Source organism: Triturus cristatus, chromosome 10 (genome assembly GCF_964204655.1).
Source record: "Triturus cristatus chromosome 10, aTriCri1.1, whole genome shotgun sequence".
NCBI lineage: Eukaryota > Metazoa > Chordata > Amphibia > Caudata > Salamandridae > Triturus > Triturus cristatus.
In genome coordinates, this window is record NC_140593.1 from 257,828,159 (window position 1) to 257,850,545 (window position 22,387).

General features: G+C 43.0%; 1 protein-coding gene across 1 annotated transcript in view; it reads left to right on the forward strand.

The window, feature by feature from the left end:
* The window catches only part of ABCB5 (ATP binding cassette subfamily B member 5), an 837,677-nt gene that overhangs the window by 337,597 nt on the left and 477,693 nt on the right, over positions 1 to 22,387 (forward strand). The window contains exon 7 of the mRNA XM_085630938.1: positions 21,600 to 21,791. Coding sequence (XP_085487064.1) covers positions 21,600 to 21,791 — 192 coding nt within the window. The remainder of the gene's footprint in view (positions 1 to 21,599; positions 21,792 to 22,387) is intronic.

The following is a 22,387-nucleotide window of genomic DNA, read 5'->3' on the forward strand; positions in this document are numbered from 1 at the left end:
GTCATTGGTGTCGGCCATTACTGAACATGTTGTATGTTACAACAAAACAAAATAGATGAATCAAAACGTAAATTTGTTTCAACATACTTATAGCCCTGGATGGGCTTGATTGTGCAAACCACTATTTGTTTAAATAGACACAAGTTTCTACATGCATAACAATCTTAATTTCCGCCCTGGATGGGCTTGGATTCATTATGCTTTTCAGTATATTAATTAACAGTGATAATCAATGGTCACATGTATCTATGTTGAAAGATTGATTCTACCCTAGTAAGATACTAGTGACATTGATACAATGAAGACATATTTACATAAAGAACAAGCAGCATAGGTAAGTATAAACATATTTAACATTACAGATGCACTGCCATTTCCTCACCACTGTTGAGACCTCCCGGTTTTTTAGTCTGATTGTCAATAATATGTCTTGACTCTAACCTACGTAATGACAGCTTCCTGTTTCCCCCTCTAACATTCAGAGGTACTTGATCAATACAGAAGAAACTTAACTGGTCCCTGTTGCTATTGTGGCACTCCTCAAAGTGTCTGGCCACAGGATAGGTGGGATCCCTGTTCTGTATTGCCCTAAGGTGTTCCAGAATTCTTATCTTAGTGGGATGGATCGTACTGCCGATGTAACGTAGGCCGCACGGACATACCAAACAGTACACCGTGTGGCTAGTGTTACAGTTCATCAGGCTCTTGATTTTAATGGGTTCTTTCACTCCTGGTATTGAGTATTCTAGCATCTTTTTGCTGTTTTTGCATGCCCTACATTTAAGGCATGGAAAGAAACCCACCACACCCCCAAAATGTGGAATTCTACTCTCATTCCCACAGTGACTCTGGACTAGGGTATTTCTTAGGGATCTTGCTCTCCTGAATGTAATTAAGGGTACTCTTGAAAGATCCTTCCCTATTGTAGGATCTGACCTCAAGACATGCCAATTTGTTGCAAAGATTTTTCTTATAGCAGAGGCATCTTCTGAGTAGTCAGTGATCATCCTAAGATTGTTAGTTGCAACAGCCTTAGGTATATTGCGATCACCACTCGCTATGAGATCTTTTCTAGATTTTTTGTCTGCTTTGGATTTAGCTTCCACCAGTATATCTTTGCAATAGCCTTGGGCCTTTAGTCTATTCATGCTTTCTACTGCAGCCTTTTCAAAATCGCATTCGTGTGTGCAGTTCCTTTTTATCCTGAGCAGTTCGCCATACGGGATACTGCTGATAGTTTTCCCTGAATGGCAACTGCTAGCTTGTAGAATAGAATTTCCTGCAGCTGGTTTCCTGTGCAGAGATGTGCACAGTCTTCCATCTGCAGCAAAGACTTTGAGGTCTAAGAAATTGACAGTTTCCTTGCTGACTTCGCCTGTAAATCTGAGATATAGATATATATCTAGATATATTACCTACTGGCGGTCACCAGTAGGTAGTTATAGTTAGGACCTATTATCCATAGGAGAAGCGTTTATTGATTTGCCAATATCTTTGGCGCCGTTTGATGAATTCTCACGAAATGTTTTAAAAAAAGGTTCATTCAGGTCAGCTCCTGTCTTTAACCCCTTGTGTGCCACGCCCTTTCCCCGCCCTGTGCCGGGCGTTCCATTAGCAGGCGGGGTTCATGACGAGCTGGACTCGTCATGGGCACAGCGCAACCGCGGCCCATGACGAGTCCAGCTCGTCATGGGCACAAAAGGGGTTAAAGTTTTTGTGTGATTTGTCAAGCGGGGGCTGAGAAAAAAGGGGGGTCCCAAAATGTGTTATCTCCATGTTAATTTCCATAGGAAAATTTAGCCAAGACTACAGCCCGAACTGCTGAACGGAATTACACCAAATTTGGCAAAAAGGTAGCGCTTGGTTCAGAAAGCTACCTTTTTTTAAATGGTGTGAATCCGTTCAGTAGTTCCCGAGAAATTAAAAAAAGAAAAGTTTGGATATTTGAGCACAGAGTAGTCATGAACCCTCCCGAGCATGAGTTCAATTCGAATTGGCTGGCAACATTCCAAACTAAAATGTGTTGGCAGCCATCTTGTGACTCTGTAACCCTGGAGCCCTCGATGGCCCTGGGGACCGCCACACCCCAGGGCTGACTCCTACAATGTCCTTGGGTGCCCACCCCCGGGACATTGCCATTTGCTATGACAGGGCGGGAGCACAGCTCCCGCCCCATCAGAGCAAACTTGCTTTGACTGTGTGGGTCTAGCAGTGGGTTTGGTAGTTGCTGTCTGGGTCAGTAAAAAGTTGTTTGAGTCACTGTATTGTCAGTGACTCGGTGTGTGAGTGCCTGTGTGGGTCTGTGAGTAGATGTTTGAGTGGCTATGTGGGTGTGTGAGTTGGTGTGTGAGTGGATTTGTGGATGTGTGAGTGCCTGTGTGGGTCAGTAAATCGGTATGTGAGTCATTGTATAGGTTGGTGACTGGGTCTGTGAGTGGGTGTGTGAATGGCTGTGAGGTTCTGTGAGTGGGTGTGACAGTGTCTGAGTTATTGTCTGAGTGGGTCTGTGAGTGGATGTGAGAATATCTGAGTGGGTCTCTGAGTGGGTGTATAGGTGTGTGAGTGGGTCTGTAAGTGGGTCTAAGAGTGTCTCAGTGGGTCTTTGAGTGGCCGTGAGAAGGTCTAAGTGAATCTACCAGTGGGTCTGTGTGTGTCTCACTGGGTCAGTGAGTAGGTTTAAGGGTTTCTCAGTTGGTCTGAGAATGAGTGTGACAGTAACTGAGTGGGTCTGTGAGTGGCTGCATGACTGAGTGGGTCAGGGAATGGGTGTGAGAATGTATGAGTGTGTTTGTTAGTGGGTGTGTGTATGTGAGTGAGTATGAGATTGTCTCCAGGGCTGTGAGTGGGTGTTAGAGGGTCTAATTGAGTCTACCAGTGCGAGTGCTGAGTGGGTTAGTGAGTGGGTGTGAGTGTGTCTCAGTGGGTCTGTGTGCAGGAGTAAGTGTCTCAGTGGGTAAATATATATATATATACACACACTCCTTTCTCAGCGCTCGAAAGAAAACATGCACACTCTAGGTTTGCTTGCTGTTGGCACAATCCAAAATATGTTATTCGTGCCAGTGGATGAACAAACAAACCAATGTTTTTCGGCGAACACAGAACACATCGACTTGATCACAGGTGGAAGCTTTCCCTTACACTATAGGTTAAATTCAATTTCAAATCATATGTCATCTTAGTGGTAACAAGAAGGACATCCATCATCTTGGAAATCACCATTGAAATGAACAAAGGACATGCATTTTTGACAAGTCCTGAATAGACCAGCCATCTTGAAATGTGTGCTTCATATAATCCTACCAATGTTTTTATAAAATATATCTTATCCAAATATTTTGTACAATGTTACTTTGCATGTTCTCATATATGCCTGTGATTTACTATCCTAGAGACAATTGTTTCCCATTATAGCCCGTGGGCAAATAAATTATTCAATGCAGGTATTTTATAATATCTAGTTCAAATACTTTGTACTGTATATAAAATTATAATCCAAGGAAAATACCAGACAAAATTACATACTGTTTTCAGCTAATGCAGTAAATCCATGCTCACAATTCTGCACGAGTGGCCTAAATTATATTCTGGACTCAGCTGATACAGTAAATCCAAACTAACAATTCTGTGGGCCTACTCAAATAGTAGTATCTCACCAACCTGATGTACAGTTCATCTACATTTGTTTTTTAAATAAATTCAAAATTAATATGGTTTGTCGTAGAGGGACACCCTGTCGGTTTTCAGACGATTATTACTACGCCCATTCTGCAACTGTCACAGAAGCTTACTGACTCATTTGTAGTTTCTCACTAGCAAGATAAATAATTTACTGTTTAGACCAAGAATAATACAGAAATTAATGAAACATATACGTATGAAAGAAAATTACATACTAAAATAAAAAAGAGAAACATAAGTGCATGAAAGAAAATGCATCAAGAGCAAACCCTACATTTAAAAGCATCCATGTGAAAGTTCGAAGTGCAAGAACAAAAGAAAAGAAAAAAGAAAAGAAAGAAAAGAAAAAAACAAGGAGAAAAAAAGAAAAGAAAAAAATTGAAAAAGAAAGAAAAAGCACAACATGAATGAATTAAAAACATTAAAACCATCAAATAGTGGATAATTTACATTTTCTTTATCATTCTGTACAACAAGAAAGTCCTAAACGATTTAAATATTTTAAATATTCTGAATCTGCATGAGACACAGGTAGTCTAGATGTACATTTAATTCCTCATCTGTGTTGAGACCTAGCAGTAACTTGATGTTTAAACCAATAATGTGTCTAGACTCCAATCTAATAAGTGCAGTTTCTCTATTACCACCTCTTATCTGCAGTTCGATTATGTCTATTGCAAAGAATATCAGATGATTACAAGATTTCTCATGAACTGCTGCAAAGTGTCTTGCAACAGCATAGATGTTATCCTCATGTTTAACAGCCCTCATATGTTCCAATATACTCAATTTTTACAGGATTGATCGTACTTCCTATGTACCACCGGTTACATGAACACACTAGTACATAAATAGTGTAATCCGAATTGCATGATAATGCCTTATCAAAGTTTTTCTCTTGTCCCGTACGCTGTGATATGTATTTGTTAATGGGCTCACTGTTCCTACATGCTTTGCATTTTCTGCAGGATGTAAAGCCTTTTCAAGGATTTGTGAGCCAATTTCTATGGTTCTCCACAACATTGTTGGACAGTTTATCTCTCAAATTGGTATCTTGTCTATATGTATTCTGGGGACACAGTATGAAATGTGTTTTGACCAATATACTACGTATCCAAATATATGGGTAGTCTGTTCTCAGTGTTTACGTGAATATTGTAGCACTTGTCGCTTTAAATAGTCAAGTCCCACATTGCACTGCCATCATGTGATCAAGACCTATTGAGGCCGAAACGCGCCATGGCAGATTGTTTGCAATAAACACTTTTTCCCCAGCTGATCCAGGTCCGTGCCCATCTGGTACATGACAGGGAAAAGAAGTAAGTGGAGAACCTTGATATATGAGGCTGAGACGACTTTCTCTGCCATACATGGACCCCCTCTCACTTAAGGGCTGAGAGGAGAAGAAGTCATATCCGACAAACTGCCTCTACGGAGAGTCAGAAGTGAAGCACTTTCCATAAGGATTGATGCCTTAGCCCCCTGACAGCACCAGCTTTCTCCTTTTTGTGTATCGGTGTGGCTTGAGTCGGAGGACTAAGGGACGCGGGCAACACAGAAAACAGGTAGGATTGTACACACAATCAGGTTGAGAGGTGTGTGTAGGGTTGGGAGTCCTTATCAACTGCCCCCCCCAAATATGCATCAATAACAAGAATGTCCGCCGACTTGCTGCAAGACCGGGAGGCAGCAACTGATGAAATGTTCAGTAATTCCCCCACAGAGGACCTTTTTGCATAAGCAGAGCCACACAAGGGGACTCCACCATCATTAGGGACTTGCTAAGGGAATTCGAATCATTTATGAAACAGGAACAAATGAAATGGTGGAAGCACAAATCCCTACAACGTTATTTGGATGTGGACAGAATACCTAGGGGTAGAAGGATAATGATAGCCCCAAGCTACGAGAACCCCAATCCCAATATATTAAAAGATGGGCAGAATGCAACCTGGAATCTTCTAGAAGATTGGTTAAAATCCTGGTAAAATATGCCGAATCTGATCGAACAGAGCTTCAGCGACAAATAGATTAACTGAATGAGGAAATAAATAAAATGGGTTCAACGGATATGCTAACTAAAATGAGAGAAGAAATTATGGCAAGATTACACAAAGAAGAGGATAAAATTAAAAACAGAATAGCTTTTAAATTCTAGCGGAATAAAGCGGACTGCGAAAAAAGCAATTTCACACTTTCCAAAAGATACGATTCACTTAAATCCCTAAAATCGAGTAGGATGAATGACAAAATACAGGTTTCTTTTGCCAATACAGAATTACAAGGCACTATATCAGCCTCTGATATGAGGTCTGCCCTAGAGAGCGAGTCAGAATCAGAAACAAATAGATCAAAGATTGACCAAACGGTGCAAAAACTCTCCCTGGCAGAAGACCTGGATTTTTTACGCCAGGACAGACTGCAAACACTGCGTCCGAGAATACCAAATACCAGAACAGGAAAAGGAGAAACAAAAAGCAGTGTGAAAGGAAAAAATCATGCCGACAAAGAAAAAAACAAGACGCAAACAACAGGCAGATGGAGACGCAAATGAACCAAGCTCCTTATGATGCCAAAACAATAATCATCTTGAGACAAATCGATCTGAATCAGGCAGAAACACAACTACTATCTCTTGGCTTATCTTACTGTCCAGAAAGAAGTTTCAAATATGCACAGATGAGGATGGATATTTTCAAGTTTGTACGTAAACTTAAACTTAAAAAGTATCATCTTGTACGAAAAGCCAGTAACAACACAAAAACTCTCCACTCTGAAATCTCTTCCCCAAATGCAACCAATTTGACGGTTTCATACATGCACTTCTTAAGGGAGCTACAAGAACTACAGGATGAGAATGAAAGTGCAGTCTCTTCATGTGAAGTCTCTATGCAATCTGCAAAGGCTAAACACCTTTGCAAAAGTGTCCACACCTTTTAAACCAAAACCACATTTCATCCAATTATGCCCCAGGATGCTATTGACATATTCAATGAACCAGTGACATTACAAATCAAATACTTGAATCATTAAATAGAAAGAACACAATCAAAACTCGACAATCAGGACTTTCAAGATCGTCAATTGATTGACAAATTACAGAAAAACAACCAAATTGTCATTCTAAATGCAGACAAAAGGCGGAAATATTGTCATATGGCCCAAAATAGATTATTTGGAGGAAGCATTAATACAGTTAAATAATAGGGACTGGTATAAAGAAGCAATGTCCAGGCAGCCCGTGCTACAAACAATGAATTTTACTCAAGGCTACTAGCATAGAATAGTGCAGGTTTCTTGAGCTTGGATAAATATAAAAATACCTCGCAAATGATAGTCTGGTCATACCAGTAATCTACTTTATACCAAACATTCATAAAAATCCCGCCAAGTCTCCTGGTAGGCCTGGTAGGTTGGATCACTATCTCCTGAGCTTTAAATTTCCGAAGTTTGCAGCTCAATCTCAACACAGGGAGATGCTCCATCCTGCTATTTTTAGACCTTTTAATCAGGTTACGTCTGACAGCCTAGAGTGTGCCCTGGGGAAGCACCCTATTCCCGTCAGTGGAAATCAAGAAATTGATGCTCCTGGTCTAGAGCAATAGCTTGAAGATCAGGTGAGGGTATTGGCCCCTCATAAAACGCGGAAAGTCACAAGCAACCGTGCTTCCGCACCGTGGTTTACAGTGACACTTAGGGAAAGGAGAAGTGCCTGCAAACGCCTAGAGACAGTCTGGCATACCAAGTATAATTCCACGGACTGAGTTATTTACAAGCAAGCTTTGAAAGCCTATTATAACGATGTCCGAGTTGAAAAGAAAATATTATTTACCTTAAATATAAAAGGGGCGGCGAATAAAAGTGAAGAAATATTTAAAATTGTTAAAGATTTTACATCTCCCAGTGCTGTAAGCAAGGTCTTTACTCCTACCATTAGTTGGGTCCATCAGATGGCATGATTTTTCCATGACAAGATCCATCTCATCCAACAATCGTTTGCCCCTACGGGTACACTTGAAGTGGATACGTCACTGGGTATCCGGCCACCGAGGTCGAGCTGTGCACTCTCCCTATTTCCTCCCATCTCCCTAGAAAAATCTTTGGATATTATGACCACCCTGAAGTCGGGCTCTCCGTCCGACCCTCCGACCCTTGCCCAGCAAAGATTCTGAAGAAGATTGCGGAACCTCTAAACCCGGCAATCAATTCAGTGCTTAATTCTTCCCTTGGACATGGAACAGTACACTGTTGTTGGAAAAGGGCCAACATTATTCCTCTGTTGAAAAAACCCTCAGCCGATCCTGCGGTTGCATCCAACTACAGGCCCATTTCCTTGCTGCCTTTCTATTCGAAGGTCTTGGAGAAGTACGTCAACTCCGCGCTAACAGAATTTATATAAGGTAACCATGTGCTTCATGACAGCCAGTCAGGCTTCAGAGCCACTCTTAGTACAGAAATAGCCCTATTGGAGGTCTCTGAAATTATTAAAGCTCAAATGGACAAAGGGGGTAGCGCTGTCTTAATATTGCTGGATCTGTCCGCGGCCTTTGACACCGTGCCCCATGACCGGCTTCTGCATAGGTTGGCAGAGTGTGGTGTTGGGGGCACGGTGTACAATTGGTTTGCTTCCTTCCTTTCGGAGTGGCAACAGGAAATCTGGTCATTTTCAGCTACTATCACCTCAATGCAAGTAGGGGTCCCGCAGGGCTCCGTCTTGAGCCCCACCCGTTTTAATATATATATGGCCCCTCTTGCTCATTTGGCAGAGCAGCATGGAGCAAAGATTATTTCCTATGCCGACGATACGCAGCTCCTGTTCACCTGCGATAAAGGAGTGAGCTTTCGCGGGTGGGAGATAAAAGAATGTCTAACTGAGATCTTCGTTTGGCTGCGACGGAACCAGCTCAAATGTAATTCAGAAAAATCCGAAATCATTTTTTTCGGCTGCTCCCCTAATGAGGATTGGAATGAATGGTGGCCCAACGATATGTCCCCTCCTTCGGCTCCAGTCAGTATGGTTAGAAGTCTAGGAGTCAAGCTGGACTCGAGTCTTGCGATGAAGTCCCAAATTCAAGCGGTCGCCGGCACCTGCTTCGGCTTGATAAGAATGGTAAAGAATTTTCTTCCTCTCCTCCCGATGGAATCCCGTAAGATCGTTGTGCAAGCCTTGATCACATCTAGGCTGGTCTACGTGAACACCTTGGATCTGGAGCTGCCTGAGTATTTGCTCAATCGGCTGCAGGTTGTGCAGAACGCTGCGGCCAGAGCTATTCTTATGGTAAACACCAGAACACGTATGTCACCTAACCTGAAGGCTCTACATTGGCTCCCGGTGAGAAAGAGGGGTTCAGTTTAAGGCCTTAGTTCTTGCTTATCGGGCTTTCCATGATACGGGTGCAGTATACCTGAGGAACAGGATCCAATGTTACCAGCCTCAACGGGTCCTTAGATCCTCTAAGCAATCTCTCATGGTGAATCGTAAGATCAGAAAATCCCGGATTGGAGGAAGGTCATTCCAGGTGCATGCGGCGCGTTTGTGGAATATATTACCTCTATATCTGAGGCAAGCTCAGAACGTGGCTGTTCCAACACGAACTACTGGTGGAGTGAGTCTACATGAGGTTTCTGTTGTGAGATCAGCGTCGGGACACTCCTTCTGAGTGTCTGTGCACTTTATAAATATTTAATTTCATTTCATTTCATAATCTCTGAGCGACAAAGTCTATCGGAGAACACCTCCTGATACATAGACTATTTTCTGCAAGAACATGTCCAGGGATTACCGTATTATATAAAGGACACCAGTTATTCAGCAGTTGGTAAAACACAACTGCTGAACCGATCTGAGCTGCTATTTGGCAAGAACAGTGAGGATACACTCTCCAAAGCTATATTAAAACAGGTTGACATTCAACAAACCAGGCTAATTATTACGTACAATAAACAAGAAAGACAATTGAGGAACATCATTAGGAGAAATAGGCCAGTAGTACTAGACGATCCGATCATAGGTCACCTTCTACCTAAGTCACCTGCTATCACATGTAGAAAAACCTTCAGCCAAAAGCAGTCCTCAGATAACAAAGGGGGGAATCTGGTTGTCACAGAGAAAATGTTTTGTTAAATGCACCGCCTGCCGAACCTGCACATTTGGGGTGAACAAAACATCATATTCAACTCCATTTAGTGATAATTCTGTCATAATCCAGAAGTTCCTTACATGTAAAACGGACTATGTGGTTTATGTGTTACAGTGTCCCTGTGGACTGCGCTATGTTGGCAATACTAAGTTATAAGCACACAAGCGGATACTCCAACACATCCGGGCAATTACCAATTCTGGCCCAACTTACCCTGTAGCCCACCATTTTAAAGGAGTTCATGGCAACAACCTGGAACAATTTAGATACTATCTACTGGACACAGTTCTAAACTCAAGACGGTGAGGCAACAGGGAAGTTACACTAAGAAGGTTGGAGACCCTATATATCTTGGAATTAGAAACCACTATACCTGGGGACCTTAATGCCAGTGAAGAACTTTTTACTTGTCTATAGTACCAACAGGGGCATGTGTATTGTACAATTTGCACTGAACACTGTATTAGCCCTACCTGTTTTCCACCAACCACCCTGACGTCCACATCCCCAAAAAAACAGTGCGAAGACCAGGCTAGGCTAGGGAACTATCAGATAAGATACAGCCAATCAATTGAAAGTACATACCACACACTTTTTTGGGGTTCTTAATAAATTATTGTATGCATGAACAATAATTTATAACGGTCCATAGAATCAACATGGGAGAAATGAACTGACATTTAAGACATTAAGGTCAAAATTTATCATATAATGTTGGTGCTAACCTGTTATCGTATTGCACTGTTGCACTTTAATGAAACCAAAGAGAGGGCAACTATGTACATAAAGCACTTTATATTCAGCACTTTTTGAACTTAAAACAAACCACTTACGGTAATGACAGAGTAGTATTCGATCTAAGATGGTTATATTATTCAACGGTAAAAGAATACATTGAGAAATTACTGTCGGTATGTACCCACCAATAATCAAAAGAAGCATATACAAGTAAGGCAAGAAGATCAAACATAAGGGGTTTTTAATGACACAGCAGCTGATAGGGTCAGTGAATATGAAGAATGTTTACAGACACAATGCATTGATGCATGTATTCTAATTGCACTATGTGTCATTTACAATACTCACACTAATTAATGCCTTTATAATCATGTTTACAACCATGTTTATAATCATGTTGATATTAGCGGTTGCACAATATGAAATTTGGTATTTTACCAAAATTTGTAAACAACACAGTATGAAATGTGTTTTAACTAATGTACTACGTATCCAAATATATGGGTAGTCTGTTCTCAGTGATTACGGTAATATCTGAAGGACTTGTAAGTTTAAAGTCTGTTCTCAGTGTTTAACAGGAATATTGTAGCACTTGTCACTTTAAATAGCCAAGTCCCACATTGCAGTGATGTCATGTGATCAAGGCCTGTCGAGGCCAAAACTCGTCATGGTGGATTGTTTGCAATAAACACTTTTGCACCAGCTGATCGAGGTCCGTGCCTGTCTGTTTCCAGGACATTTAAAATAAATAAATGGAGAAACTTTATAATATATTTTACCTACTGGCGGTTGCCAGTAGATAGTTGTAGTTATGTCTATAGGAAGAGCATTTTTTGATTTTGGCGCGTTTGATGAATCTTCACAAAATGTGTAGAACTGATATGACACTCATGTTAGCTGCTATCTTGAAAGTTTTGGGGTGATCCTTCAAGTGGAGTTGAGAACCAGGGGGTGCTTAAGTGAGTTCTCCCCATGTTAATTCCCATAGGACCTTTAGACACAGCTTCAGCACGAACTACTGAACGTAATTACACCACATTTGGGAGGAGGGTAGATGTTGGTCCAAGGAAGTGTCTTTTGTTATTTTATGTAAATTTGTTAAGTAGTTTCAGAAATATTTTTTAAAAAAACAAATATGGATAAATAGGGATGTAGATCCTCCAAAGATCCAGCAGTCCATCTCCTGCAAAGTGGTTGGCTGCTAACACCAAGAAGTGTTGACAGCCATTCTTGGGACTCGGCTTGAAGCCGAGTCCCAGAAAAAACATCAAAATAAAGAAAGGGAGCTGGGTAGAATTACCCTTACCCTGTAGGAATGCTGTTGGGGACCCTGCTGGGCATTGAAACATTTTGTTTCATTATTTTTGGTGGGAGTCGCACAGGATCTGTGCCTCTGTGAATTGTTTTTTAAAAAGCAGCTGGGGCTCCCGCACTTCTTCCTTAATTAGCCCCCATGGTGTGCCAGGTCCCAGGGGCATTGTGTAAACATAGGAGGGGGACACATGGGCCCCCCTCCTAAGGCTATTCTAAACCCAGGGGACAGCCACCTCCCTAGGGCAAATTACTGGCAGGGGAGCCGCATGACTCCCCCACTGCCCTGGGAACTCCACCTTCCTGTGGCACCCAGATTTCTTTTTACAGGGCTGTTGCGCAGTCCTAGGGACTGCCACCTCCCCGGGGCAGTAATAATATTTGGGGGAGCCACATGGCTCCCCATATGCCCTGGGAACCGCTAGCTCCCTGAGGCATGTACATGATTTTAATGCATGGGAGGACCTATGACTTCCACTGCAGCCTCAGGTACCACCACCTCCCCGGGGCAGAAATAATATATTTGCGGGGGAGCCACTTGGCTCCCCCACTGCCACTGGGACTGCCATCTCCCCAGGGCACAAACAGAATAATTAAGGGGGTCTGTTGCAGACTCCAGACCCTTGGGACCTCCACCTCTCCAGGGCTAAATACTTGAAAGAGGGGGGCCGTGCAGACCCCCTCATGGAGCCGTAGATATCCCTGGATGACTGCCACCCCCTAGTGCAAGCTCCAGCAATTTCCCAGGGTGCCCAGCACTGGGTACATATGGAAGATCCCTATATGAAACTACAAAAAGCAATTTCCCAGGGTGCCCAGCACTGGGTACATATGGAAGATCCCTATATGAAACTACAAAAAGTACTGCCCTGCTAGACCCCTGGCCTGCACCAAGCGGACTGCACTCTTAAAGACTGGATATGCTGCACATTTTGATCTTCAGCCCACTGAGGTGAAGGAGTGAACTTCCTGACAGAAACAGGTTGAAAGATCTCCAGCTGCATCATGTGCAGCAAGAAGAAACCAGCTGGCTACTTTTAGCCGGACTTTAAAGGATTTGGCCAGGTGTATTGTGGGAGTTGTAGTCCCAACATCCCAAGACGCAACTCTGAGCATCTGGAACCTTGTATTGGTGTTGTGACACTTTGGAACCTCAAAAGGACCTTCCGGAATTAGTTCCAGAAATTTGGAGAGCTGTGGAGAAGTTTTTATAAAAAGCTCCATAAGTGGACCTACCCGTCGTCGAGTGAAGACGTCGAACCATGACCCAGCCTGGATTTCAGGTTATTTCCACTGCAAGCTCCAGAGCTCAAGACTTCCAGGATTTCACCGAGGCTTCACACTGAACCAAGCTTCTGTCGTTGACTCCAAACCTGGCCTAACGAGGTGCCTCGCTTGGTGACAAAAAAAAAACTACAGAAAAGTGACTACGTTCGAAGGGAAAAACTTGGCCGGATGCTGCCGCTCAGTGTATCCCACCGCGCTCCATTGCCATCGACCTCAAACTTTGACTTTGTTCCAGTCAAACGCATCCAGATGTCTCAAGTTGGTGCCATTTGTTTTTAGGCACTATAAAGTATGACATCTTTAAAAATTCATCTCTCCAGTTCCCTATATGGGATTTTTGCTGTTTTGGTGTAATTTTATTCATACAAATGTATCCAATTTTTATAAATTCGAGTTGGATTGTTATTGTGTTGTGTCTTACTTATTTAATGTATTGGTGTTTTTAAATACTTTACAAACCTTTCTCCCAAGCTACCAAGTGTGAACAAAGGGAATAATGTATTGAGACCTTGACTGGGCCATATTTTGTGATTGCTGCCCTATTTCTAGCGGTAGCCTACACTTACTAATAAACCACATTACAATAGGGAAAGTAGGGGGCACATCTTGAGTTGTCTTAGCAGATAAGTGACCAACAGTCCTACCGCCTAATAACCTCAAACATTCATAAGCACCTGCATGTCATGACTAATGGTTATTAAGATGGAGTCCCTTGAATGTACACATTGCAAAGCTGTCAGTAGTTAGATAAATGTGTTGTAAAGATAGCATTTAGCGCAGCTGCCCAGCAGGAGCCCATCTCATTGAGGGAAAGAAGCATGCATTGTTTAAGCTACAGGAGACATGAAGACAACTGGCTGTAAAAGAGGTGGCTGGAAGAAAAATAGTAGGAAGTGAGACAGCAAAAGGAATGGAACATGGAAGCAGCTGGATCAGGGAAACAGTGGGGCACATGAATGGTGTGGGTAGAGGATGGTTAAACACTTGGAGAGTAGTGGGGAGAAGGAGATGGGATAGGGATAAGTGACATGGAGCCTGATAATCCTTGCAAGGGGCAGGCAAAGGAGAAAAGCGGTAACAGAAAGAAATGTTAATTGGTGTTCCAACTGCCTCTCTCAATACCACACTGTTTACCAAGACGGCCTTCCTAAAACCTTTCAAATTGGATTTTCCTAAGAATTCATGTTTTGGGGGAAAAGATGCTGCAAACAGAATGTTAGCAGAATGTTGTCTCCATTGCCTCCGTGTTTCCCTGCTCAAGAGCAGCATTGCAGCTGCTGTCTTCGAAGCACACCTGCCCCCCTCTGCACAGTGGGCGCTTCTGGAGCTGAATGGAGTCGAGCAACTCATAAACTACTGAGACTAGCTGCTGCATCCCCAATGGAAATGGCTCGGGCTGACGTGCAGGCTTATTAACACTAAAACCTGCCGTCCAATCCTCCAGCTCCTTGTGGGTTTGCCTTCCCCTCTTATAAATGTCCAGTAGCAGCAGTCAGGGTGATTGTACTGTGGTACATGGATGATTCACTTTACTGCAATGCGCAGCAGGGCGAAGCATAGCATGTCAACAGGGATAACACATTATTGTGAACATTCTCATTTTAAAAGCTAAGCCTGTGCCTTTATTCATCATATCCCAGTTTGGCTGCTATATGTGACAAGAATAGTCTGCCTTTTGACACTGGAGCGCTCCACAGAACCTGCTCTTATTTACCACCATGTGTGATGTGGTGGTGAGTGAAAACCCTGTCCACTAGACCGCCCTTATACAGAAGCCTGGCAGCTTCACTGTGGGCTACTGTAAGGGGTACCTGTGCACAGCAAATCCATGCAGTAACATCAACAGTCAGGTAGTACCGCCCATTAGGGTATTCTGGAAACATTGAAGAAGTAACACAATGCAAACATAATCACATGCATCATGACATACAGACCGGGCAAGTGGCACGTGGAGCCAGGGGAGGGGGTGTACAACTGACATTGCTCCGGTCTCTGTGCAGGGTCAGTGCTATGCCTCCCATCATCTTCTGTGTGCTGGGGCCATGGCATGCCTCCTGTGTTAGTATCACATAGTACTCACATATTGTCCTTATAGCTGCACGGTGAACTGATGTGCAGAGTTTATGCCAGAGTCTGGAGGAGGACTCCTGTTGTGGGTTACTATTTCACCTTCTCTTTTTCCTTTTGGTCCTACTTTGCTTTTCCCTCTTGGGTCTGGAATGTGTGTGTACATTCTGGGCGTCATGGAGTGGAATTGTGTGTGGGGGTTCTGGAAGGGTGAGAGCTTGGGGCAGTTGGAAGCTGAGTCTGTTGGATGCTGTGCCACTTTTGTATCAGTGGTCCTATTTTGTTGAACCTGAATTAAATCTACAAGAAGACTATCACGCCTCCTTCGTCTTCTTTACACTGGCGACGAGTTGAACCTGTGTGGGGAACAGGTGTCAGGACCACTGGTTTCCCCATCAAACCCAGACGCGTGAGATGAAAATTGCTTCTTCTAAGGGAATTGACGATTCGCAGTAGGAAACCTGCTATTTCTACTAAATTCCGGAAGGATTAATATGGTCTATGCCTCGGTAAACGAACGATTGACAACGGATGTACTCTGCCTACCTTGGTTGCCTTGACGACGTGAGCTGCCGTTGGTCACCGGATCCCTTGTGTGAAGATTTCCTGTTCTTCTGTTGCGAGTGGAGGTGACGCTGTCGGCAAGGAGGTGACGCTGTCGGCAAGCCTTGGACCGAGAGGCTGGGCTCCGGTGGGACTGGGAGTGCTTTTAGTGTTGCGGCAAGATTTGGAGTTTGCGCATGCGCGTTGGACGCAGTAGGGAAACAGCGATCTTGGAGCTGACCTTTCCGACATGCGCGTTGATGTGCGAAGCTTCTGTTCATGCGCGGTAAAGCGCACACCACTCTTTCATTAGCGTGAAGCTTTCTGTGCGTCATATGCACGTTGGGGAGTGAACTTTTCATGCGCTGAGGGTTGAGTCTTTCCCTGTGTATGCGCGGTGACGCGCACACCTTTATTTTGTTGAAGGAGCTTTGTTGTTGCCCTGCACATGCGCGGTGATGCGCACACCTCCGTTTCTTAAAGGATCTTTGTTTCTGTCCAGCACGTGCGCACACTGATGCGTACATTTCTTCATATCTGTTCATGATCAACGTTGCTGGTGGAAGTACTGTTCTTTATTTATTCTGGAAGTGAACAATTCTTCGTGTGGAGTTATGGGACATTTCTTCATGATCTCTTCGTGATCAACACCGACATTCCTACCGAAGTACTGTTTCTTGTGGCTGTGGGTGATATTCTCTTTATCAATTGTGGGACATCATTGTGCATTTGTTATCCTAACTTTAAGTTTTCTTGTGCTTTTACACCATGGCTACTGGTATGTCACAACCCCCACAGTTTCTTTCAGAATCAGGTGACCCAATCTTACCGTGGAAGAGATGGAAGCCTTCGTTTGATTCGTATTTATTAGCTATTGGGGGAGAAAAGTTCTCAGCAGTGCGCAAGCAAGCCACTTTGTTACATAATTTAGGGGTTGAAGGTAGACATGTGTATGATGGATTGGATGAGATTGTTCTTGGGCGTGGGGAAGGTGAGCCTGAGAACATTTACGATATGTCTATCATGATGCTTGAGAGGCATTTTGGATCTAAAATTAATGTGGTTTTGGAACGCCATAAGTTTTTTAGTAGGGTCCAGGGTAAGCATGAGAGAATCACTAGTTATGTGGCTGCTTTGAAGACGTTAGCTCGCACCTGTGAGTTTGAGCAACTGGCTGACTCTTTGATCAGAGATCAAGTTGTGAGATGCACAAATGATGTGAAAGTGCAGCAAAAGCTTCTTGCCAAGAATCCTGATCTTAAAGAAACTCTAGCCATTGTTGAGGGCATGGAAAATACTAATATGTGGGTGCGAGAAATGAGACCTGAGAAAGTTATTGATGCTTCTGTTGATGAAAAAGCTGTTCATGAGGTAAAAAAATGTGATGTGAAGAAAGATGATTCTAGGGAAGGTAAGGTGGGGTTCAAGGGAAGTGTTGGTGACAAGGATAAAAAGATTCAAGACTCTGAACAACCCACTTTTAATTACAAGATTCCAAATTCTGAACAGAGTGGGTTCAAGAATACCAGACCTGGTTTTAAGTGTTTTAGGTGTGGTAGTGACAGGCATCTTTCTAATAGTTCTAACTGCTTTGCAAGGTCTGTAATTTGTAATAAGTGTGGCAAAAAGGGCCATTATGCCAGAGTTTGCCAGTACAAAGGTAATCAGGTTGTGCGTTATGTTGAAGAGGAGAAGAAATTTGTATGTAGTGTCAAGGAGAATGGACTGGTGGATGGTGATGATTTGGATATGCCCGTGTGCGATGTGTTGATTGGTGGTCAACAATTTCCCGTTTTGGCTGACTCTGGTTCACCCTACACGATGGTGGGTGATGCCAATTGGGATGCGGTTTTTGGTCTAGATGAGATTGAGTTATTTCCTCCTGACATCAACCCTGTGGGCTATGGGGGTGTCAGAATAGATGTCTTGGGATATGTGGTCAGGAAAATTCAATATAAGGACAGGGAACTGTGGGGAAGGTGTATGTAGCTAAGAGAGGTGATAATCTTTTAGGCTGGAGGCACCAACGGGACATGGGGATCACTTTGAATCCCAATTCTCCTGAAAAAGTTTTACTTTTGTCTCAAGAGATGTTAACTGGCAAGGATGTCAGTTTGTGTTTTCCTAAAGTTTTCAGCGATGAGTTAGGGTTATTAAAGAACTTTGAACATAGAATCGTGTTGAAAGAAAATGCTCAACCTTTTGTTTCCAAAGTGAGGAAAGTTCCTCACTTGATGATGGAACCTTTAAAGCAAGAACTTGATAGGTTGTTGGTCATGGGGGTCATTGAAGAAATTGAGTGTTCTGAGTGGTTGGCCCCCATTGTTTTGGCTCCTAAGGATGGTGGGAAAGGGATCCGCATGTGTGTGGACTTGCGCGGTCTGAATAAGCACATTTGGGTTGACAGACAGCCTTTGCCTAACATCTCTGAAACTCTTGCTCTTATCAAGGATGCTAGATGTTTTAGTGTCATGGATCTGTCATCCGCATACCATCAGGTACTACTTCATCCAGACTCGAGACATTTGACGTCTTTTGTGACACCTCTGGGGGCTTTCAGGTTTGTTCGCATGCCCTTTGGTTTGGCTTCTGCCGCGGCATGTTTCCAGAGGGTCTGGTAGGGTTGTCTAAGGTTCTTATCTTCCAGGACGACATTCTTGTGTCTGGGAAAGATCAAGATGAACATGATGAGCATTTATGGATGGTTTTGCTGAGGCTACAAGAAGCTGGCTTAGTTATTAAGAAGGAAAAATGTAAATTTGGGGTGTCCTCTGTAAGTTATTTGGGGCATACCATCTCTGCTGAAGGGATTAGTCCGAAATTGGATCTGGCAGAGAGCATTGTGAAGGCTCCAGTACCTATCAACAAGGATCAGGTACGATCATTTTTAGGACTTGCGGAATTTTGTTCCAAATTTGTACCAAATTTTGCTGTGATTGCTGCTCCTCTTAGGTTGCTGCTCAAGAAGGGGGTGCAATTTTCATGGTCTGATGATTGTTCTTCTGCCTTTGACTCCATTAAGGGCAAAATTGGTTGTATGCCGACTTTAGGGCATTTTGATGCTCGCAGGAAAACTGTTTTGTGCACTGATGCTAGTTTATTAGGATTGGGTGCAGTTCTTTCACAAGTTGTGGATGGTGAATCCAGAGTAATTGCCTTTGCTTCTCGTTCACTCAAGGGTGCAGAAGAGCGCTACTCTGTGATCGAGCGGGAAGCATTGGCGATTTTCTGGGCAATACATCACTTTAAGTTTTACCTTTGGGGGATACCTATTGTTATTAGATCTGATCATCGCCCTTTGTGTCAAATTTTCACCTGCAGGGAGGCTGACAATATTTCACCTAGGATCAAGCGCTGGATGGAAGGGTTGATTGAATTCAATTTTGTGGTCGAATACGTGCAAGGTTCTAAGAATGCAATTGCTGACTGCCTTTCAAGGCTACCTTTGCAGCAATCAGGTGTAGAAGTGGAGAATTCCTTGGTGGCATGGGTGCATGAATCTGCTGTTGGTTCTGATGAATGGTCTTCCATTTCTCGTGAGGATAAAGATTTGGAAATGCTCAAAGAGTATTCTGTCAAGGGTTGGCCTGTGGACAGTAAGGTACCTGAGTCCTTGAAGCCTTTTCTTAATGTTAAGGAGGAATTGAGTGTTTTTGATGAAAAACTGTTGAGGGGTAATCGGGTGATACCCCCTCAAGGGCTTAGGGGGAAGATTATCAATTTGGCACATGAAGGACATTTGGGGAGGAATCTGACCAAGGCCAGGGTACGTGAATGGTACTGGTGGCCTACAATGGATCGTCAGGTCGAAGATGCTGTAAAAGACTGCTGGGAATGTGCCAACAGTGACAAAAGCAAAAAGACTAGGGTGGCACCTCTTTCTCCGGTAGATGTTCCTTCTGACCCATGGTCCAAGTTGGGTTTGGATATTGCTGGGCCTTTTGAGTTATTTCCTCCTGATGAGCGTTATGTGTTGTTATTGGTGGACTACACCTCCAAATGGGTGGTCACTAAATGTGTGTCTGTTGTCAATACTAGAACTGTTATTGAATTCCTTTCGGAAGAATTTTCAAGAGAAGGCATTCCCAAATGGCTTATTACAGATAACGGGGTGCAATTTGTCTCGCATGAGATGAGCAGATTTTTAAAAGAGTTTTCCATCATTCATTTCAAGACAGCGTTGTACTCACCGCAAGCCAATGGTCTTGCGGAAAGCATGAATAAATTGGTTAAGAGTTGTGCTCAGAGAGCTTTGCAAACTAGGTCTTCTCTTAAGAAGATGCTCAGGGAGACGTGGTGGGCTCATCGCACCACTCCAAATTGGCTGACTTCTGTTTCTCCTTTCTCTATTCTAAGAGGAAGGAAGGCTCATGACAAGCTGAGTCCTGCCTGGTTAAAGTTGGATGTGAATGATTTCAAAATGAATGAGCAGGTGGACTTGAGAAGAAGTGTCTATCAGGGAGAGTACAAGCGCAGATTTGATCAGAGAAACTCCACATCTTTTAGACACTGGTGTGTGGGGGATGAAGTATTGATCAGAAATCCTGGTCTGTTGAAAAAGGGGCGGCCACGGTTTATGGGGCCCTTTGTCATTAAGGAAGTCAGGAGGAATGTGGTTGTTTTGGACTCGGGTGAAGTGTGGAGCATGTCCAGGTTGGTCAAGTGGGAACCTGGTGTTGATGCTCGTGAATCTGATCCGACATGTGAATCTGTTTCCAAATCAGTCCACAGTAATGCCACTTCCGGTGTTCCTGGTTTTGGCACTTGTAGAAGGTTGAGATGTAAGCCGAATTGGCATAAAGATTATCAGATGTCTTGAGATGTCTATCTTGTTCTTATCACTTTTCCCCTTATTGTCGTGAAGTGTTTTTTTTATTTGATGTATTCTGTTCCTTGCATCTCTGTCCTTTATTGTAAGGGTAGGGGATGTGTTGTGGGTTACTATTTCACCTTCTCTTTTTCCTTTTGGTCCTACTTTGCTTTTCCCTCTTGGGTCTGGAATGTGTGTGTACATTCTGGGCGTCATGGAGTGGAATTGTGTGTGGGGGTTCTGGAAGGGTGAGAGCTTGGGGCAGTTGGAAGCTGAGTCTGTTGGATGCTGTGCCACTTTTGTATCAGTGGTCCTATTTTGTTGAACCTGAATTAAATCTACAAGAAGACTATCACGCCTCCTTCGTCTTCTTTACAACTCCTTTGTCAGGGCAGGTTGATATATTTACTCTACCAATGGAATGCTCAGATTATGTAGAGTGGCAAAACCCCATATATCGTGACTGTTAGGTACACATCCCAATTGCTGTAGTATGGGCTCACCCAAAATGCAACTTGATGATGTAAGCCCTCGCAAGAAGTTTAAGTTGTCTATAGCCAGACATAAAATTTAAAAAATTGAATGCTAAAATGATGAAGTAAAAATATTAAGTCAATTATGACAAAACGCTAAAATAAAAAGGCATCAGAAGGAAAATATATACTCTGTAAAATCAAGAGTGAGCTGCAAAAATAAAGGAGCTGTCATATGTTAGGTTGAGAAAACTGTAAGGAGAATATTCCAAGGAATTTCAACAAGTTATAAACCATAGTGGGAGTCAGCAAAGTAAAAAAAAATCCTCGAAACAGGGTTGCCTACATTTTCGCCCAGCTTGCCGAAACGCACCAGCGCAGGCAGAAAGGACAGGAATGCGCCATTGCTTAAATACGGCGTATCCTGCCCTTTCATTTTGTCGTAGGGCAGAGTAGCAAGGTTTCTTGCTACCCGGCCGTGTGCCAAAATGCCATAAATGAGGCTCATAGTTTCCAAAATGTGGCTTAACCCTTTTTTTCTTCCAACAGGTATGCTTGGTATTTTGCTGCAATTGGATTTACTGTATTCCTTGTGAGTTTCTTTCAAGTCTGGACATTTTTCCTTGCTGCAACACGGCAGACAGCCAGGATCCGGCGAAAATTCTTCTATGCCATCCTTCATCAGGAAATGTCCTGGTTTGACACAGCTAAGACTGGAACCTTAAACAGCAGATTAACAGAGTAAGAACATCTTTCTTATATTTTAGATGTTTTAGTAGGAACTGGTTGAACATTTTTTTTTTTCAAAACGACTTGTGATGCTGTTTTGGGTGCTAAAATGTCTCTTTCTGAGATTAGGAAGACTCATAATATAACCCCTTCTGTCATTTAGAAGGATGTATAATTAATCAATCCCATGTGCTTACTATCTCTTCAAAAGCAACAAATTACAATATTCACCTCTCTTTGTGGCATTTGCAGCATATGCACAAAAACTCTTCAAATTGGTTCTCTGCGACTTAGGCTAATGATAGCGCAATTTTGCATTGACAACTGCCCTTATTGCACCATCATTGCCATCGGCTGTCCAGTAGAAAATGAACTGAAAGTTTCACTTACGAATCAGTGCAAGAATGACTTTGAACTGACTGAAAAGAACATTATGAACTGGTCAGTGGGTCCAAATGCTTTCTCAAAATTGTGAGTTCACAAGTGCATTATTTTTATTTAAATTTGTTTATGTGTTACATATTGTTGATTTATTGACTTCCGCCATATATGTGGCATTCAGATGCAAAGGTAAATTTACAACTGCGGCCTTCTAGTGATTTAGGGCC